We start from the raw sequence: 18,667 nt of genomic DNA, 5'->3' as shown, positions 1-18,667 counted from the left end.
TTTAATGTAAACAGGTCATTTATTATTGGAAGATAATCGATTGGCTCGATGTGTAAACAGCGAAGTAGAAGCGGCTGATCATGTGACATCTCCTCACCAATCATGGTCTATGTACACGGTCAGCTAATCCTAAAACGGCAGCTCAGGAGGCAGACGACATTCACCGGCAGCACATTCTATATATATATGGTCCGTGGCTGGAGCCATCATACAAGGCAACGCACACGCCTCCTGCAGCGGCGCTGGCGTAGAAATGCTTATGACACCTTACGGGATTGGCACTGGCGGATCCGGCTCCGCTAATCTTAGATTCCTAATTACAGTTCATTTGGTCAGAATTTGGCACCGTGACTGGGAGTGCGATTACATGAGATATGTGAGCATGTAGCTATACGTAGTAACCCTTACGGTGTTCTATACGGAATATTGCTAATCCAACATTCATTCACTGAGCAGCAGAGGGCGCTGGCGGGAAGGGGTTAAATTCATTAAGAAATACTGGGGTTTGGCCCCCACTCTGTGCAAATCTCTGAATTATAAGTGCAAGCTGAGCGCTACATATGAGTATTAGTGTGTCGGTAGCGGGGGCCCGGCGCAGGAGAGCTCCTCCCCTTTATTCTGCTGGTGGAGAGCGCCTCTCCAACGACCCTTGTCTGAGATGAAGCCTCACCGACAATCACGATGGAGGCAAACGTCCCAATAAAGGCAACTCCTGGACGGAGACACAACGCTTCACAAGTCGTCGTCGCCGATGCCCTCGAAGGCGTAGTTTCCATGAAAGTCCTCGGCGCTGACGTCGTTGTTGGAGCTGGAGTTGCTGATTCCACGGAGACTGACGGAGCTGAGCTTACTCTGCGGGAAAACGAAGACGCGGTGAAGCAGGAGGACTACAAACATGGCAGCCATCAACCACCACAGACCATCCCTCATAAAGCTCACTGGTGGCCAGCCTAAAAAGGCGGCGGCTTCACTCTCGTACAACGGGCGGACCGCGGCTGCACAGAGGACTACGCAGAACGCGCCGCGAGGACACCCAGCCAGTAACACTTACTGACAACTTGACGATCGGCTCTCTGCTCCCATCCGGAGAATCCTGAGGACACAGAAAGGGAACAGTCAGGTCTATGGGGGGAGGCGGAGGAGTCAGACAGGGGGCGGGGGGGTTCGGCGGAGGAGTCAGACAGGGGGCGGGGGGGAGGCGGAAGAGTCAGATGGGGGGGGGGGGGGGGGGAGGATGCAGAGACTAAATTTCAGTTCTCACCAACATTGGTGGTGATTTCACTGCCTGCTGACTGTCAGACCGTCGCATCAAACAGGACTGTCTCTTCCGTGATATCTGTCAACAGGAAGGTTTATAGTTCAGAGCCTAACACCCACACACACAGTGCGGACTACACCTAGCACTTACCCTCTAACTCTGCCGACAGGACCAACCACACCTACCATCCCACCCAATAGGATCAACCACACCTACGGCGCATCTACCCTCAGGACAGACCACGCTTAGAACCCACCCACAGGATCAACCACAACTACCACCCACCCTCTAACCCCAACCACAGGACAAACTACAACCCCCCCCCCCCCACTAGGAGCAACCACACCTACAGCATATCCACCCTAAGGATAGACCACACTTACCACTCACAGTACCAACCACAACCACACCCCACCCACAGGACTAACCACACTTATAATCCACCTGCTTACCCCATCCACACCTACAGCTCAAATCACCCCAACCCACTCCCAGGACAGACCATACTTACTACCCACGGGACCAACCACAACTGCCACCCAAATGACGGAGCACACCTACCCAAACCCTACCACAGAGCACACTTAACTACCCCCTAAACCCACCTACAACACCAGTCCACACCTAGCATCCAGCCCATCGCCACAGCACAGACCACACCTAGCATCGGGCCCACCCTAATGGCAGAGACCACGCCTAGCATCGGGCCCACCCTAATGGCAGAGACCACGCCTAGCATCCGGCCCACCCTAATGGCAGAGACCACGCCTAGCCATCCGGCCCACCTTAATGGCAGAGACCACGCCTAGCCATCCGGCCCACCTTAATGGCAGAGACCACGCCTAGCATCCGGCCCACCCTAATGGCAGAGACCACGCCTAGCATCCGGCCCACCCTAATGGCAGAGACCACGCCTAGCATCCGGCCCACCCTAATGGCAGAGACCACGCCTAGCATCCGGCCCACCCTAATGGCAGAGACCACGCCTAGCATCCGGCCCACCCTAATGGCAGAGACCACGCCTAGCATCCGGCCCACCCTAATGGCAGAGACCACGCCTAGCATCCGGCCCACCCTAATGGCAGAGACCACGCCTAGCATCCGGCCCACCCTAATGGCAGAGACCACGCCTAGCATCCGGCCCACCCTAATGGCAGAGACCACGCCTAGCATCCGGCCCACCCTAATGGCAGAGACCACGCCTAGCATCCGGCCCACCCTAATGGCAGAGACCACGCCTAGCATCCGGCCCACCCTAATGGCACAGACCACGCCTAGCATCCGGCCCACCCTAATGGCACAGACCACACCTAGCATCTGGGCCACCCTAATAGCACAGACCACACCTAGCATCCGGGCCACCCTAATAGCACAGACCACACCTAGCATCCAGCCCACCCTAATGGCACAGACCACACCTAGCATCCAGCCCATTGCCACAGCACAGATCACACCTAGCATCCAGCCCACCCTAATGGCACAGACCACACCTAGCATCCAGCCCATATCCCACCCATAAGATCCTTCTGTTGTCCCCTGTACAGAGACTCCTGCCCCGCTCAGCCCCTGCCTCCCATTTACCTCACAGACCGCCTATCCTTTTACCTTCTTTATGCTGCCTCCGGATTTCTTGACCATGAGCTCGTCCACCATTGACTGTAAGCAGATGCTCATCATGATGGCCTGAGGTGGGGTGATAGACACTGGTTAGACAGAGGCAATAACAGACCGGTGATTACTCTAGATCACTGATTGGTCCTCCAGTAGACCCCCCTACAGTCAGAAGTACATTACTACTAGCAGAGAGAATCCCAAAGTAGTGAGTGGGATGTTACGGCACTGAGTGGCGGCCGCTTCCTTTGTAGAAAGTAAGAGGGCAACATTTGGGAACAAACCCTTAAAGTGCAATAAGAGTCTGTCAGCTGATGAGCATCAGACACGGCAAGGTGTACCGCGTGATGTCATCAGTGTAATTGTCACCTGCGGGCTGGAGATGGTGATCCACTGCAGACGGTCTTTACTCATCAGGTACTCGAAGGCCAGCTCCAGCCGCGCCTCGGACTTGTTGGGACTCCCCGTACCATTGCTGAACGGGACCTGTTTAGAGAGGGTCTCATGTGAGGACACCTTGTGGACAGATCATGTCTACATGTGACCACAGTATAGTGGCCGCATTGTCATGACATCACCAATGCACAATACATATATCAACTTCTAGTATACGCTTAGCCGTGTGATAAACAATGTAAATTCATCTCAACCAATCTCTGAGGAGACATCACATCATGGGATCTGCTGCATGGATTGCAGATAGTGACGTCACCATTTAGGCATCACATGGGACAAGCTCCTTCCTTATGGACTACAGATGATGACATCATTTCTCCAGTATCTCCTGGGACAACTTAATTCAGCGACATCACCTGTAGTCTATGAATAAGGAGCTTGTGCCATGTGATACCTGAACTACAGGTAATGTAACTGTTCTGGTATCACCTGGGACAACCTCCTTGTTCATGGACAGCAACATTATCTGTAGTGTGTGTATAAGAAGGTTGCCCCATGTGACACCTGCACAGTGACATCATCTGTAATTTGAATATGGAAGTCGCCATGTGCGATAGTTGAACAGTGACATCATCCATAGTTCGGGTATCACATAATACAGCCTCCTTATTCATGGACTACAAATGATGATGTCACTGCTCAGGTATCACACATAGCAATCTTTGTATTCAGATTGCAGATGATGTCACTGTGCAAGGGTTACAAGGGGAGGAAGTGGACTACAGATGATGTCACACTGCAGGGGGTCACAAGGGGAGGAAGTGGACTACAGATGATGTCACTCTGCAGGGGGTCACAAGAGGAGGAAGTGGACTACAGGTGATGTCACTCTGCAGGGGGTCACAAGGGGAGGAAGTGGACTACAGGTGATGTCACTCTGCAGGGGGTCACAAGGGGAGGAAGTGGACTACAGGTGATGTCACTCTGCAGGGGGTCACAAGGGGAGGAAGTGGACTACAGGTGATGTCACTCTGCAGGGGGTCACAAGGGGAGGAAATGGACTACAGGTGATGTTACACTGCAGGGGGTCACAAGGGGAGGAAGTGGACTACAGGTGATGTCACTCTGCAGGGGGTCACAAGGGGAGGAAGTGGACTACAAAGGATGTCACACTGCAGGGGGTCACAAGGGGAGGAAGTGGACTACAGGTGATGTCACTCTGCAGGGGGTCACAAGGGGAGGAAGTGGACTACAGGTGATGTCACACTGCAGGGGGTCACAAGGGGAGGAAGTGGACTACAGGTGATGTCACTCTGCAGGGGGTCACAAGGGGAGGAAGTGGACTACAAAGGATGTCACACTGCAGGGGGTCACAAGGGGAGGAAGTGGACTACAGGTGATGTCACTCTGCAGGGGGTCACAAGGGGAGGAAGTGGACTACAGGTGATGTCACACTGCAGGGGGTCACAAGGGGAGGAAGTGGACTACAGGTGATGTCACTCTGCAGGGGGTCACAAGGGGAGGAAATGGACTACAGGTGATGTCACACTGCAGGGGTCACAAGGGGAGGAAGTGGACTACAGGTGATGTCACTCTGCAGGGGGTCACAAGGGGAGGAAGTGGACTACAGGTGATGTCACACTGCAGGGGGTCAGAAGGGGAGGAAGTGGACTACAGGTGATGTCACACTGCAGGGGTCACAAGGGGAGGAAGTGGACTACAGATGATGTCACTCTGCAGGGGGTCACAAGGGGAGGAAGTGGACTACAGATGATGCCACACTACAGGGGTCACTAGGGAAGTGGACTACAGATGATGTCACACTACAGGGGTCATTAGGGAAGTGGACTACAGATGATGTCACACTACAGGGGTCACTACGGGAGGAAGTGGACTACAGAGGATGTCACACTGCAGGGGTCACAAGGGAAGTGGACTACAGATGATGTCACACTGCAGGGGTCACAAGGGAAGTGGACTACAGATGATGTCAAGTGCACTACAGGGGTCATTAGGGAAGTGGACTACAGATGATGTCACACTGCAGGGGGTCACAAGAGGAGGAAGTGGACTACAGGTGATGTCACTCTGCAGGGGTCACAAGGGAAGGAAGTGGACTAAAGAGGATGTCACACTGCAGGGGGTCACAAGGGGAGGAAGTGGACTACAGAGGATGTCACACTGCAGGGGGTCACAAGGGGAGGAAGTGGACTACAGGTGATGTCACTCTGCAGGGGGTCACAAGGGGAGGAAGTGGACTACAAGGGATGTCACACTGCAGGGGGTCACAAGGGGAGGAAGTGGACTACAGGTGATGTCACTCTGCAGGGGGTCACAAGGGGAGGAAGTGGACTACAGGTGATGTCACTCTGCAGGGGTCACAAGGGGAGGAAGTGGACTACAGGTGATGTCACTCTGCAGGGGGTCAGAAGGGGAGGAAGTGGACTACAGGTGATCACAAGGGGAGGAAGTGGACTACAGGTGATGTCACACTACAGGTGTCACAAGGGGAGGAAGTGGACTACAGATGAAGTCACACTGCAGGGGTCACAAGGGGAGGAAGTGGACTACAGGTGATGTCACACTGCAGGGGGTCACAAGGGGAGGAAGTGGACTACAGGTGATGCCACACTACAGAGGTCACAAGGGAAGTGGACTACAGATGATGTCACACTACAGGGGTCACTAGGGAAGTGGACTACAGATGATGTCACACTGCAGGGGTCACTAGGGAAGTGGACTACAGATGATGTCACTGCAGGGGTCACTAGGGAAGTGGACTACAGATGATGTCACACTACAGGGGTCACTACGGGAAGTGGACTACAGATGTCACACTACAGGGGTCATAAGGGAAGTGAACTACAGATGATGTCACTACAGGGGTCACTACGGGAGGAAGTGGACTTCAGAGGATGTCACACTGCAGGGGTCACTAGGGAAGTGGACTACAGATGATGTCACATTGCAGGGGTCACTAGGGAAGTGGACTACAGATGATGTCACACTACAGGTGTCATTAGGGAAGTGGACTACAGATGATGTCACACTACAGGGGTCATAAGGGAAGTGAACTACAGATGATGTCACACTACAGGGGTCACTAGGGAAGTGGACTACAGATGATGTCACACTGCAGGGGTCACTAGGGAAGTGGACTACAGATGATGTCACACTACAGGGGTCACTAGGGAAGTGGACTACAGATGATGTCACACTACAGGGGTCACTACAGGAGGAAGTGGACTACAGAGGATGTCACGCTGCAGGGGGTCACAAGGGGAGGAAGTGGACTACAGAGGATGTCACACTGCAGGGGGTCACAAGGGGAGGAAGTGGACTACAGGTGATGTCACTCTGCAGGGGGTCACAAGGGGAGGAAGTGGACTACAAAGGATGTCACACTGCAGGGGGTCACAAGGGGAGGAAGTGGACTACAGGTGATGTCACTCTGCAGGGGGTCACAAGGGGAGGAAGTGGACTACAGGTGATGTCACACTGCAGGGGTCACAAGGGGAGGAAGTGGACTACAGGTGATGTCACTCTGCAGGGGGTCTGAAGGGGAGGAAGTGGACTACAGGTGATCACAAGGGGAGGAAGTGGACTACAGAGGATGCCACACTACAGAGGTCACAAGGGAAGTGGACTACAGGTGATGTCACACTACAGGGGTCACTAGGGAAGTGGACTACAGATGATGTCACACTGCAGGGGTCACTAGGGAAGTGGACTACAGATGATGTCACACTGCAGGGGTCACTAGGGAAGTGGACTACAGATGATGTCACACTGCAGGGGTCACTAGGGAAGTGGACTACAGATGATGTCACACTGCAGGGGTCACTAGGGAAGTGGACTACAAATGATGTCACATTGCAGGGGTCACTAGGGAAGTGGACTACAGATGATGTCACACTACAGGGGTCATTAGGGAAGTGGACTACAGATGATGTCACACTACAGGGGTCATAAGGGAAGTGAACTACAGATGATGTCACACTACAGGGGTCACTAGGGAAGTGGACTACAGATGATGTCACACTGCAGGGGTCACTAGGGAAGTGGACTACAGATGATGTCACACTACAGGGGTCACTACAGGAGGAAGTGGACTACAGATGATGTCACACTGCAGGGGTCACAAGGGAAGTGAACTACAGATGATGTCACACTACAGGGGTCACTAGGGAAGTGAACTACAGATGATGTCACACTACAGGGGTCACTAGGGAAGTGGACTACAGATGATGTCACACTGCAGGGGTCACTAGGGAAGTGGACTACAGATGATGTCACACTACAGGGGTCACTACAGGAGGAAGTGGACTACAGAGGATGTCACACTGCAGGGGGTCACAAGGGAAGTGGACTACAGATGATGTCACACTACAGGGGTCACTAGGGAAGTGGACTACAGATGATGTCACACTGCAGGGGTCACTAGGGAAGTGGACTACAGATGATGTCACACTACAGGGGTCATTAGGGACGCCCTCCTCACTCACTGGAGTGTAATGTGCTTTCTGCGTCCAATACTTATGTATAAAACATATACACATTACAAGGCAGCAGGGGGCGACAGGAGTAACAAGCCTCAGGCATTACTGACATTTGTCCTTGCGGGGTGGTGGGGTCTTACAGTCTCAGAGACCGACAGAATCAACCCGAAGAGGAAATACGGAGCCCAAAATCGTGCGTGAGCCGTCAGTCACCGGCTGCACCCTGCGTAGAGCGGCCGGACACTTACCGAGGAGGTGACGCGCCAGCACCTCATCCGCGTCACCTTGAAGCTCCCCTCCTTCATCTGCTCGTTAGGCAGCTTCACCTGGAAGTTGAGCTCGTTATTGCCGGCGCTGACGATCACCTGGCAGCCCTTCTCCGGGAAGTCTGTGATACACGGCTCAAACTTCAGGTACCCATAATACTTCAGCGTCTGCGCCAGCTGGATGAACTGCATGAGATAACACCTCCTGTCAGCGTCGCTGCATCATAAACCGCCAGAAGTATGTGAACCCCACACATTAGGGCCCTGGGTGCTGGACAGCCCGCCGTGTGGACGAGCGACTTACCTCTTTCTTAGAGTCTTTCTCCTGCAGAGACTTGAGTTGCCGCAGTTGTTCCTTGTTGACTTGCACCCAACCGCGCTCAATGTCGCTGAAGGTCTGATGGAAAGCATGGAGATGTCAGCGGAGACCCCCAGCAGCTGCGGCCCCCCATACTAACAAAGAGGGGCAAGTGTCACCTCTAGATACATGTGAGCGGAGACCCCCAGCAGCTGCGGCCCCCCCATACTAACAAAGAGGGGCAAGTGTCACCTCTAGATACATGTGAGCGGAGACCCCCAGCAGCTGCGGCCCCCCATACTAACAAGGAGGGGCAAGTGTCACCTCTAGATACATGTGAGCGGAGACCCCCAGCAGCTGCGGCCCCCCATACTAACAAGGAGGGGCAAGTGTCACCTCTAGATACATGTGAGCGGAGACCCCCAGCAGCTGCGGCCCCCCATACTAACAAGGAGGGGCAAGTGTCACCTCTAGATACATGTGAGCGGAGACGCCCAGCAGCTGCGGCCCCCCATACTAACAAGGAAGGGCAAGTGTCACCTCTAGATACATGTGAGCGGAGACCCCCAGCAGCTGCGGCCCCCCATACTAACAAGGAGGGGCAAGTGTCACCTCTAGATACATATGAGCGGAGACCCCCAGCAGCTGCGGCCCCCCATACTAACAAGGAGGGGCAAGTGTCACCTCTAGATACATGGGAGCGGAGAACCCCAGCAGCTGCGGCCCCCCATACTAACAAGGAGGGGCAAGTGTCACCTCTAGATACATGTGAGCGGAGACCCCCAGCGGCTGCGGCCCCCCATACTAACAAGGAGGGGCAAGTGTCACCTCTAGATACATGTGAGCGGAGACCCCCAGCGGCCCCTCATACTAACAAGGAGGGGCACGTGTCACCTCTAGATACATGTGAGCGGAGACCCCCAGCGGCCCCTCATACTAACAAGGAAGGGCAAGTGTCACCTCTAGATACATGTGAGCGGAGACCCCCAGCAGCTGCGGCCCCCCATACTAACAAGGAAGGGCAAGTGTCACCTCTAGATACATGGGAGTGGAGAACCCCAGCAGCTGCGGCCCCCCATACTAACAAGGAGGGGCAAGTGTCACCTCTAGATACATGTGAGCGGAGACCCCCAGCAGCTGCGGCCCCCCATACTAACAAGGAGGGGCAAGTGTCACCTCTAGATACATGTGAGCGGAGACCCCCAGCAGCTGCGGCCCCCCATACTAACAAGGAGGGGCAAGTGTCACCTCTAGATACATGTGAGCGGAGACCCCCAGCAGCTGCGGCCCCCCATACTAACAAGGAAGGGCAAGTGTCACCTCTAGATACATGTGAGCGGAGACCCCCAGCAGCTGCGGCCCCCCATACTAACAAGGAGGGGCAAGTGTCACCTCTAGATACATGTGAGCGGAGACCCCCAGCAGCTGCGGCCCCCCATACTAACAAGGAGGGGCAAGTGTCACCTCTAGATACATGTGAGCGGAGACCCCCAGCAGCTGCGGCCCCCCATACTAACAAGGAGGGGCAAGTGTCACCTCTAGATACATGTGAGCGGAGACCCCCAGCAGCTGCGGCCCCCCATACTAACAAGGAAGGGCAAGTGTCACCTCTAGATACATGTGAGCGGAGACCCCCAGCAGCTGCGGCCCCCCATACTAACAAGGAGGGGCAAGTGTCACCTCTAGATACATGTGAGCTGAGACCCCCAGCAGCTGCGGCCCCCCATACTAACAAGGAGGGGCACGTGTCACCTCTAGATACATGTGAGCGGAGACCCCCAGCGGCTGCGGCCCCCCATACTAACAAGGAGGGGCAAGTGTCACCTCTAGATACATGTGAGCGGAGACCCCCAGCGGCCCCTCATACTAACAAGGAGGGGCACGTGTCACCTCTAGAACCATGTTGTCCTCGCGCCCGGCTGGGGGATGTCTCGGTGAGGGGGTCCGTAGATTATACGGGTTCCATCCCTTGGGTCCATATAACGGACTGTATAACGGTTAGTAATTACTTTGATGGGCCGGGAGGGGACCATCAGTCCTGCCTGTTTTGGGGGCTTCTTCACAGCGTTCCCCTGCATAATGACGCGATCCGTTTTTTCTGCGTCGCCATGACGACAATCATTTTTCTTTAGGTTTTCCCACTTTTGCGCGATAAAACCCCTTTTTGTACATCGCTTCCCCCTTTCGCATCGCTGCAGTGAGGATCTCGCATCTTGTGAGGAGCTGTAGGTGTTACTGGTACCATCTTGGGGGGCATGGAGGGGAGAGGGACAGAAAAACAAGAACATTTTGGCTCCCCCCCCCTTTAGCAGTATTCGCCATTCAGGATGAACGCTCCGCTCCTTGTGCCGGTCGTGATGGATGCGGCAACAACAAAGAGGTGAGCGTGCGCACAGATCATTTGGCTTCTCTTGCTTTATGTCCCTGTAGGCACCTCTGATCGCACCGACCGTATGCTGCAGGCCTTCTGTACTGCAGTGCATTATCGCTTCTCATAGCTGTCACAGGCCATGGCCACCCATCAGCCCTCCAGATTACATGGTGGAAGGCCAATGACCTCTGTGAGCCGGCTACATGCCACGATCAGTACCGATTACTATATGTAAGGGGTTAACAGCGGGGATCTGTGTTCTCACCGATCACTGCTGCAGCATGAGGCGAGCTGTCAGTCACAGCCGGTTCATGCTGCGGACTCAGCTTCTGGGCCAGCGCCATCCATAGGACGTACGTTCGGCGACACCCCTTCCTAGCCAGGACATACGTTTACATGCTAGAACAGGAACGGGTTAAAACACCCATCAATGTGTCCCCCGGAACAAGGACAACATGAGAGCACTACAAAACCCAGCAGAAGAGACAAGATGACGTCACTGACCTGGGCGTACAGCAGGTTCAGGCCCACCCGCTTCTCCATGACATCATCATCGTACGACGAATCCCAGTAACTGCGATAGAGAAAACCGGCAAACATGACAAGGAGGACAATCATCCATCAACGACACCTACCAACTCCTCCGGATCACTCTGCTCCATAAGACTCTCCACAGTGCTGACCGCCCTCTATCACCTCTCTGTCTGCCCTATGCTCTCCGCAGTGCTGACCGCCCTCTATCACCTCTCCGTCTGCCTCACGCTCTCCGCAGCGCTGACTGCCCTCTATCACCTCTCCGTCTGCCCTATGCTCTCCGCAGTGCTGACCGCCCTCTATCACTTCTCTGTCTGCCTCACGCTCTCCACAGCGCTGACCGCCCTCTATCACCTCTCCGTCTGCCTCATGCTCTCCGCAGCGCTGACCGCCCTCTATCACCTCTCCGTCTGCCTCATGCTCTCCGCAGCGCTGACCGCCCTCTATCACCTCTCCGTCTGCCCTATACTCTCCGCAGCGCTGACCGCCCTCTATCACCTCTCCGTCTGCCTCACGCTCTCCGCAGCGCTGACCGCCCTCTATCACCTCTCCGTCTGCCTCACGCTCTCCGCAGCGCTGACCGCCCTCTATCACCTCTCCGTCTGCCCTATGCTCTCCGCAGTGCTGACCACCCTCAATCACCTCTTTGTCTGCCTCACGCTCTCCGCAGCGCTGACCGCCCTCTATCACCTCTCCGTCTGCCCTATGCTCTCCACAGTGCTGACCACCCTCTATCACCTCTCCGTCTGCCTCACGCTCTCCGCAGCGCTGACCGCCCTCTATCACCTCTCTGTCTGCCTCACGCTCTCCGCAGTGCTGACCGCCCTCTATCACCTCTCCGTCTGCCCTATGCTCTCCGCAGTGCTGACCACCCTCAATCACCTCTCTGTCTGCCTCACGCTCTCCGCAGTGCTGACCGCCCTCTATCACCTCTCCGTCTGCCCTATGCTCTCCGCAGTGCTGACCACCCTCTATCACCTCTCTGTCTGCCTCATGCTCTCCACAGCGCTGACCGCCCTCTATCACCTCTCCGTCTGCCTCACGCTCTCCACAGCGCTGACCGCCCTCTATCACCTCTCTGTCTGCCTCACCCTCTCCGCAGTGCTGACCGCCCTCTATCACCTCTCCGTCTGCCTCACGCTCTCCGCAGCGCTGACCGCCCTCTATCACCTCTCTGTCTGCCTCACCCTCTCCGCAGTGCTGACCGCCCTCTATCACCTCTCCGTCTGCCTCATGCTCTCCGCAGCGCTGACCGCCCTCTATCACCTCTCCGTCTGCCTCACGCTCTCCGCAGCGCTGACTGCCCTCTATCACCTCTCCGTCTGCCCTATGCTCTCCGCAGTGCTGACCACCCTCAATCACCTCTTTGTCTGCCTCACGCTCTCCACAGCGCTGACCGCCCTCTATCACCTCTCCGTCTGCCTCACGCTCTCCACAGCGCTGACCGCCCTCTATCACCTCTCTGTCTGCCTCACCCTCTCCGCAGTGCTGACCGCCCTCTATCACCTCTCCGTCTGCCTCACGCTCTCCGCAGCGCTGACCGCCCTCTATCACCTCTCTGTCTGCCTCATGCTCTCCGCAGTGCTGACCGCCCTCTATCACCTCTCCGTCTGCCTCATGCTCTCCACAGTGCTGACCGCCCTCTATCACCTCTCCGTCTGCCCTATGCTCTCCACAGCGCTGACCGCCCTCTATCACCTCTCCGTCTGCCTCACGCTCTCCGCAGTGCTGACCACCCTCAATCACCTCTCCGTCTGCCCTATGCTCTCCGCAGCGCTGACCGCCCTCTATCACCTCTTGGTCTGCCTCACGCTCTCCGCAGTGCTGACCACCCTCAATCTATCTCCTGGCAACCCCCCTTCCAACGCTCTCTTAATGACATCAGAAAGCATCCCCCATAATCCAGACCCCCACCTCCAAGACTTCTCCCGCGCTGCACCTGTCCCCCGGACTGCGCTTCCCCAGACAATGAGGTTATTACAAAAACCATCAATTTTAAACGAGACCTAAAACACATCTCTATAGGGAGGCAGATTACCTCTCCTAATCCAACTCTTCTCCAGTGGCCCCTCTTCTATATTCTCCATTAGTAGCCGCTGTACACCCCATTACAGCCCATATCTGTACATACAGATAGCAGCTGGTGTGCGGCCCCTACAGCTTACAGTACAAACTTTCATGCCCCCCCCTATCTCCCCCTCCTAGACTGTAAGCTCTGTCATGTCCCCCCTAACTCCTTCCCCTAGACTGTAGGCTCTCTCATGTCCCCCCTATCTCGTCCTCCTAGACTGTAAGCTCTTGTGTCCCCCCCCCCCCCCCCATCTCCTCCTCCTAGACTGTAGGCTCTCGTGTCCCCCCTATCTCCTCCTCCTAGACTGTAAGCTCTCTCGTGTCCCCCCCCATCTCCTCCTCCTAGACTGTAAGCTCTCTCGTGTCCCCCATCTCCTCCTCCTAGACTGTAAGCTCTCGTGTGTCCCCTCATCTCCTCCTCCTAGCCTAAGCTCGTACCCCCCCTATCTCCTCCTCCTAGACTGTAAGCTCTCTCGTGTCCCCCATCTCCTCCTCCTAGACTGTAAGCTCTCTCGTGTCCCCCCCATCTCCTCCTCCTAGACTGTAAGCTCTCTCGTGTGTCCCCTCATCTCCTCCTCCTAGACTGTAAGCTCTCGTGTCCCCCCCCCCATCTCCTCCTCCTAGACTGTAAGCTCTCGTGTCCCCCCCATCTCCTCCTCCTAGACTAAGCTCGTGTCCCCCCTTTTCTCCTCCTCCTAGACTAAGCTCGTGTCCCCCCTTTTCTCCTCCTCCTAGACTGTAAGCTCTCTCGTGTCCCCCCGTCTCCTCCTCCTAGACTGTAAGCTCTCTCGTGTCCCCCCCATCTCCTCCTCCTAGACTGTAAGCTCTCTCGTGTGTCCCCTCATCTCCTCCTCCTAGACTGTAAGCTCTCGTGTCCCCCCCCATCTCCTCCTCCTAGACTGTAAGCTCTCGTGTCCCCCCCATCTCCTCCTCCTAGACTAAGCTCGTGTCCCCCCTTTTTCTCCTCCTCCTAGACTGTAAGCTCTCTCGTGTCCCCCCCATCTCCTCCTCCTAGACTGTAAGCTCTCTCCTGTCCCCCCCTATCTCCTCCTCCTAGACTGTAAGCTCTCTCGTGTCCCCCCCATCTCCTCCCCTAGACTGTAAGCTCTCTCGTATCCCCCCCATCTCCTCCTCCTAGACTGTAAGCTTTCTCGTGTGTCCCCTCATCTCCTCCTCCTAGACTGTAAGCTCTCGTGTGTCCCCTCATCTCCTCCTCCTAGACTGTAAGCTCTTGTGTCCCCCCCATCTCCTCCTCCTAGACTAAGCTCGTGTCCCCCCTTTTCTCCTCCTCCTAGACTAAGCTCGTGTCCCCCCTTTTCTCCTCCTCCTAGACTGTAAGCTCTCTCATGTCCCCCCATCTCCTCCTCCTAGACTGTAAGCTCTCTGGTGTTCCCCCCATCTCCTCCTCCTAGACTGTAAGCTCTCTGGTGTTCCCCCCATCTCCTCCTCCTAGACTGTAAGCTCTCTGGTGTTCCCCCCATCTCCTCCTCCTAGACTGTAAGCTCTCTGGTGTCCCCCCCCATCTCCTCCTCCTAGACTGTAAGCTCTCTCGTGTGTCCCCTCATCTCCTCCTCCTAGACTGTAAGCTCTTGTGTCCCCCCCATCTCCTCCTCCTAGACTAAGCTCGTGTCCCCCCTTTTCTCCTCCTCCTAGACTAAGCTCGTGTCCCCCCTTTTCTCCTCCTCCTAGACTGTAAGCTCTCTCGTGTCCCCCCCATCTCCTCCTCCTAGACTGTAAGCTCTCTCGTGTCCCCCCCTATCTCCTCCTCCTAGACTAAGCTCGTGTCCCCCCTTTTCTCCTCCTCCTAGACTAAGCTCGTGTCCCCCCTTTTCTCCTCCTCCTAGACTGTAAGCTCTCTCGTTTCCCCCCCTATCTCCTCCTCCTAGAATGCAAGCTCTCTCGTGTCCCCCCCTATCTCCTCCTCCTAGAATGTAAGCTCTCTCGTGTCCCCCCCCCATCTCCTCCTCCTAGACTGTAAGCTCTCGTGTCCCCCCATCTTCTCCTCCTAGACTAAGTTCTCTCGTGTCCTCCCCGTCTCCTCCTCCAAGCCTAAGCTCGTGCCCCCCCTATCACCTCCTCCTAGACTGTAAGCTCTCTCGCGTCCCCCCCATCTCCTCCTTCTAGACTGTAAGCTCTCGTGTCCCCCCCATCTCCTCCTCCTAGACTGTAAGCTCTCTCGTGTACCCCCCATCTCCTCCTCCTAGACTGTAAGCTCTCTCGTGTCCCCTCATCTCCTCCTCCTAGACTGTAAGCTCTCGTGTGTCCCCTCATCTCCTCCTCCTAGACTGTAAGCTCTCGTGTCCCCTCCCGTCTCCTCCTCCTAGACTAAGCTCGTGTCCCCCTTTTCTCCTCCTCCTAGACTAAGCTCGTGTCCCCCCTTTTCTCCTCCTCCTAGACTAAGCTCGTGTCCCCCCTTTTCTCCTCCTCCTAGACTACGCTCGTGTCCCCCCTAGACTGTAAGCTCTCTCATGTCCCCCCATCTCCTCCTCCTAGACTGTAACCTCTCTCGTGTCCCCCCATCTCCTCCTGCTAGACTGTAAGCTCTCTCGTGTCCCCCCCTATCTCCTCCTCCTAGAATGTAAGCTCTCTCGTGTCCCCCCCCCCCATCTCCTCCTCCTAGACTGTAAGCTCTCTCGTGTCCCCCCTCGCTCCTTCTCTTAGACTGTAAAGCTCTCGTGTCCCCCCTAACTCCTTCCCCTAGACTGTAAGCTCTCTCGTGTCCCCCCCATCTCCTCCTCCTAGACTGTAAGCTCTCTCGTGTGTCCCCCTCGCTCCTTCTCCTAGACTGTAAAGCTCTCGTGTCCCCCCTAACTCCTTCCCCTAGACTGTAAGCTCTCTTGTGTCCCCCCATCTTCTCCTCCTAGACTGTAAGCTCTCTCGTGTCCCCCCTCGCTCCTTCCCCTAGACTGTAAGCTCTCTCGTGTCCCCCCTCGCTCCTTCCCCTAGACTGTAAGCTCTCTCGTGCCCCCCCTATCTCCTCCTCCTAGACTGTAAGCTCTCTCGTGTCCCCCCATCTTCTCCTCCTAGACTGTAAGCTCTCTCGTGTCCCCCATCTCCTCCTCCTAGACTGTAAGTTCTCTCTTGTCCCCCCCATCTCCTCCTCCTAGACTGTATGCTCTCTCGTGTCCCCCCTCGCTCCTTCTGCTAGACTGTAAAGCTCTCGTGTCCCCCCTCGCTCCTTCCCCTAGACTGTAAAGCTCTCGTGTCCCCCCTAACTCCTTCCCCTAGACTGTAATCTCTCTCGTGTCCCCCCTATCTCCTTTCCCTAGACTGTAGGCTCTCTCTGTCCCTCCCATCTTCTCCTCCTAGATTGTAAGCTCTCTCGTGTCCCCCCTATCTCCTCCTCCTAGACTGTAAGGTCTCTCGTATCCCCCCCTATCTCCTCCTCCTAGAATGTAAGCTCTCTCGTGTCCCCCCCATCTTCTCCTCCTAGACTGTAAGCTCTCTCGTGTCCCCCCCATCTTCTCCTCCTAGACTGTAAGCTCTCTCGTGTCCCCCCATCTCCTCCTCCTAGACTGTAAGCTCTCTCGTGTCCCCCCCATCTCCTCCTCCTAGACTGTAAGCTCTCTCGTGTCCCCCCATCTTCTCCTCCTAGACTGTAAGCTCTCTCGTGTCCCCCCATCTCCTCCTCCTAGACTGTAAGCTCTCTCGTGTCCCCCCCATCTCCTCCTCCTAGACTGTAAGCTCTCTCATATCCCCCATCTCCTCCTCCTAGAATGTAAGCTCTCTCGTGTGCCCCCATCTTCTCCGCCTAGACTGTAAGCTCTCTCGTGTCCCCCCTCGCTCCTTCTCCTAGACTGTAAAGCTCTCTTGTGTCAACCCCAAACTCCTTCCCCTAGACTGTAGGCTCTCTCGTGCCCCCCCCCCCCTATTTCCTTCCCCTAGACTGTAGACTCTCTCTGTCCCCCCCCCCCCCATCTTCTCCTCCTAGATTGTAAGCTCTCTCGTGCCCCCCTATCTCCTCCTCCAAGACTGTAAGCTCTCTCGTGTCCCCCCCCCATCTCCTCCTCCTAGACTGTAAGCTCTCTCGTGTCCCCCCCCCCCATCTCCTCCTCCTGGACTGTAAGCTCTCTCGTGTCCCCCCATCTCCTCCTCCTAGACTGTAAGCTCTCTCGTGTCCCCCCCCTATCTCCTCCTCCTAGACTGTAAGCTCTCTCGTGTCCCCCCCTATCTCCTCCTCCTAGAATGTAAGCTCTCTCGTGTCCCCCCCCCCCCATCTCCTCCTCCTAGACTGTAAGCTCTCGTGTCCCCCCATCTTCTCCTCCTAGACTAAGTTCTCTTGTGTCCTCCCCGTCTCCTCCTCCAAGCCTAAGCTCGTGCCCCCCCTATCTCCTCCTCTTAGACTGTAAGCTCTCTCGTGTCCCCCATCTCCTCCTAGACTGTAAGCTCTCTCGTGTCCCCCCATCTCCTCCTTCTAGACTGTAAGCTCTCTCGTGTCCCCCCCCCATCTCCTCCTCCTAGACTGTAAGCTCTCTCGTGTACCCCCCCATCTCCTCCTCCTAGACTGTAACCTCTCTCGTGTCCCCTCATCTCCTCCTCCTAGACTGTAACCTCTCTCGTGTCCCCCCATCTCCTCCTGCTAGACTGTAAGCTCTCTCGTGTCCCCCCATCTCCTCCTCCTAGACTGTAAGCCCTCTCGTGTCCCCCCCTATCTCCTCCTCCTAGACTGTAAGCTCTCTCGTGTCCCCCCCTATCTCCTCCTCCTAGACTGTAAGCTCTCTCGTGTCCCCCCCTATCTCCTCCTCCTAGAATGTAAGCTCTCTCGTGTCCGTCCCCCCATCTCCTCCTCCTAGACTGTAAGCTCTCTCGTGTCCCCCCTCGCTCCTTCTCCTAGACTGTAAAGCTCTCGTGTCCCCCCTAACTCCTTCCCCTAGACTGTAAGCTCTCTCGTGTCCCCCCCATCTCCTCCTCCTAGACTGTAAGCTCTCTCGTGTGTCCCCCTCGCTCCTTCTCCTAGACTGTAAAGCTCTCGTGTCCCCCCTAACTCCTTCCCCTAGACTGTAAGCTCTCGTGTCCCCCCATCTTCTCCTCCTAGACTGTAAGCTCTCTCGTGTCCCCCCTCGCTCCTTCCCCTAGACTGTAAGCTCTCTCGTGTCCCCCCATCTCCTCCTTCTAGACTGTAAGCTCTCTCGTGTCCCCCCCCATCTCCTCCTCCTAGACTGTAAGCTCTCTCGTGTACCCCCCCATCTCCTCCTCCTAGACTGTAAGCTCTCTCGTGTCCCCTCATCTCCTCCTCCTAGACTGTAACCTCTCTCGTGTCCCCCCATCTCCTCCTGCTAGACTGTAAGCTCTCTCGTGTCCCCCCATCTCCTCCTCCTAGACTGTAAGCCCTCTCGTGTCCCCCCCTATCTCCTCCTCCTAGAC

At 55.9% G+C, this 18,667-nt stretch overlaps 1 protein-coding gene across 2 annotated transcripts in view; it reads right to left on the bottom strand.

Moving 5' to 3' along the window:
* Positions 1-18,667, bottom strand: part of SNX17 (sorting nexin 17) — a 79,417-nt gene continuing 60,750 nt past the window's right edge. For both annotated transcript variants that reach the window (XM_066594329.1, XM_066594330.1), the window contains exons 9-16: positions 11,204-11,273; positions 8,335-8,427; positions 8,013-8,216; positions 3,239-3,355; positions 2,864-2,941; positions 1,262-1,336; positions 1,052-1,093; positions 1-852 (exon numbers count right to left, since the gene is read on the bottom strand). In XM_066594329.1, coding sequence (XP_066450426.1) covers positions 733-852; positions 1,052-1,093; positions 1,262-1,336; positions 2,864-2,941; positions 3,239-3,355; positions 8,013-8,216; positions 8,335-8,427; positions 11,204-11,273 — 799 coding nt within the window. In that variant the 3' untranslated portion in view covers positions 1-732. The remainder of the gene's footprint in view (positions 853-1,051; positions 1,094-1,261; positions 1,337-2,863; positions 2,942-3,238; positions 3,356-8,012; positions 8,217-8,334; positions 8,428-11,203; positions 11,274-18,667) is intronic.

Source organism: Eleutherodactylus coqui, chromosome 1, assembly GCF_035609145.1.
Source record: "Eleutherodactylus coqui strain aEleCoq1 chromosome 1, aEleCoq1.hap1, whole genome shotgun sequence".
Lineage (NCBI taxonomy): Eukaryota > Metazoa > Chordata > Amphibia > Anura > Eleutherodactylidae > Eleutherodactylus > Eleutherodactylus coqui.
Note: the sequence above shows the minus strand (reverse complement) of the source record. Positions and strands in the feature narration are given on the sequence as shown.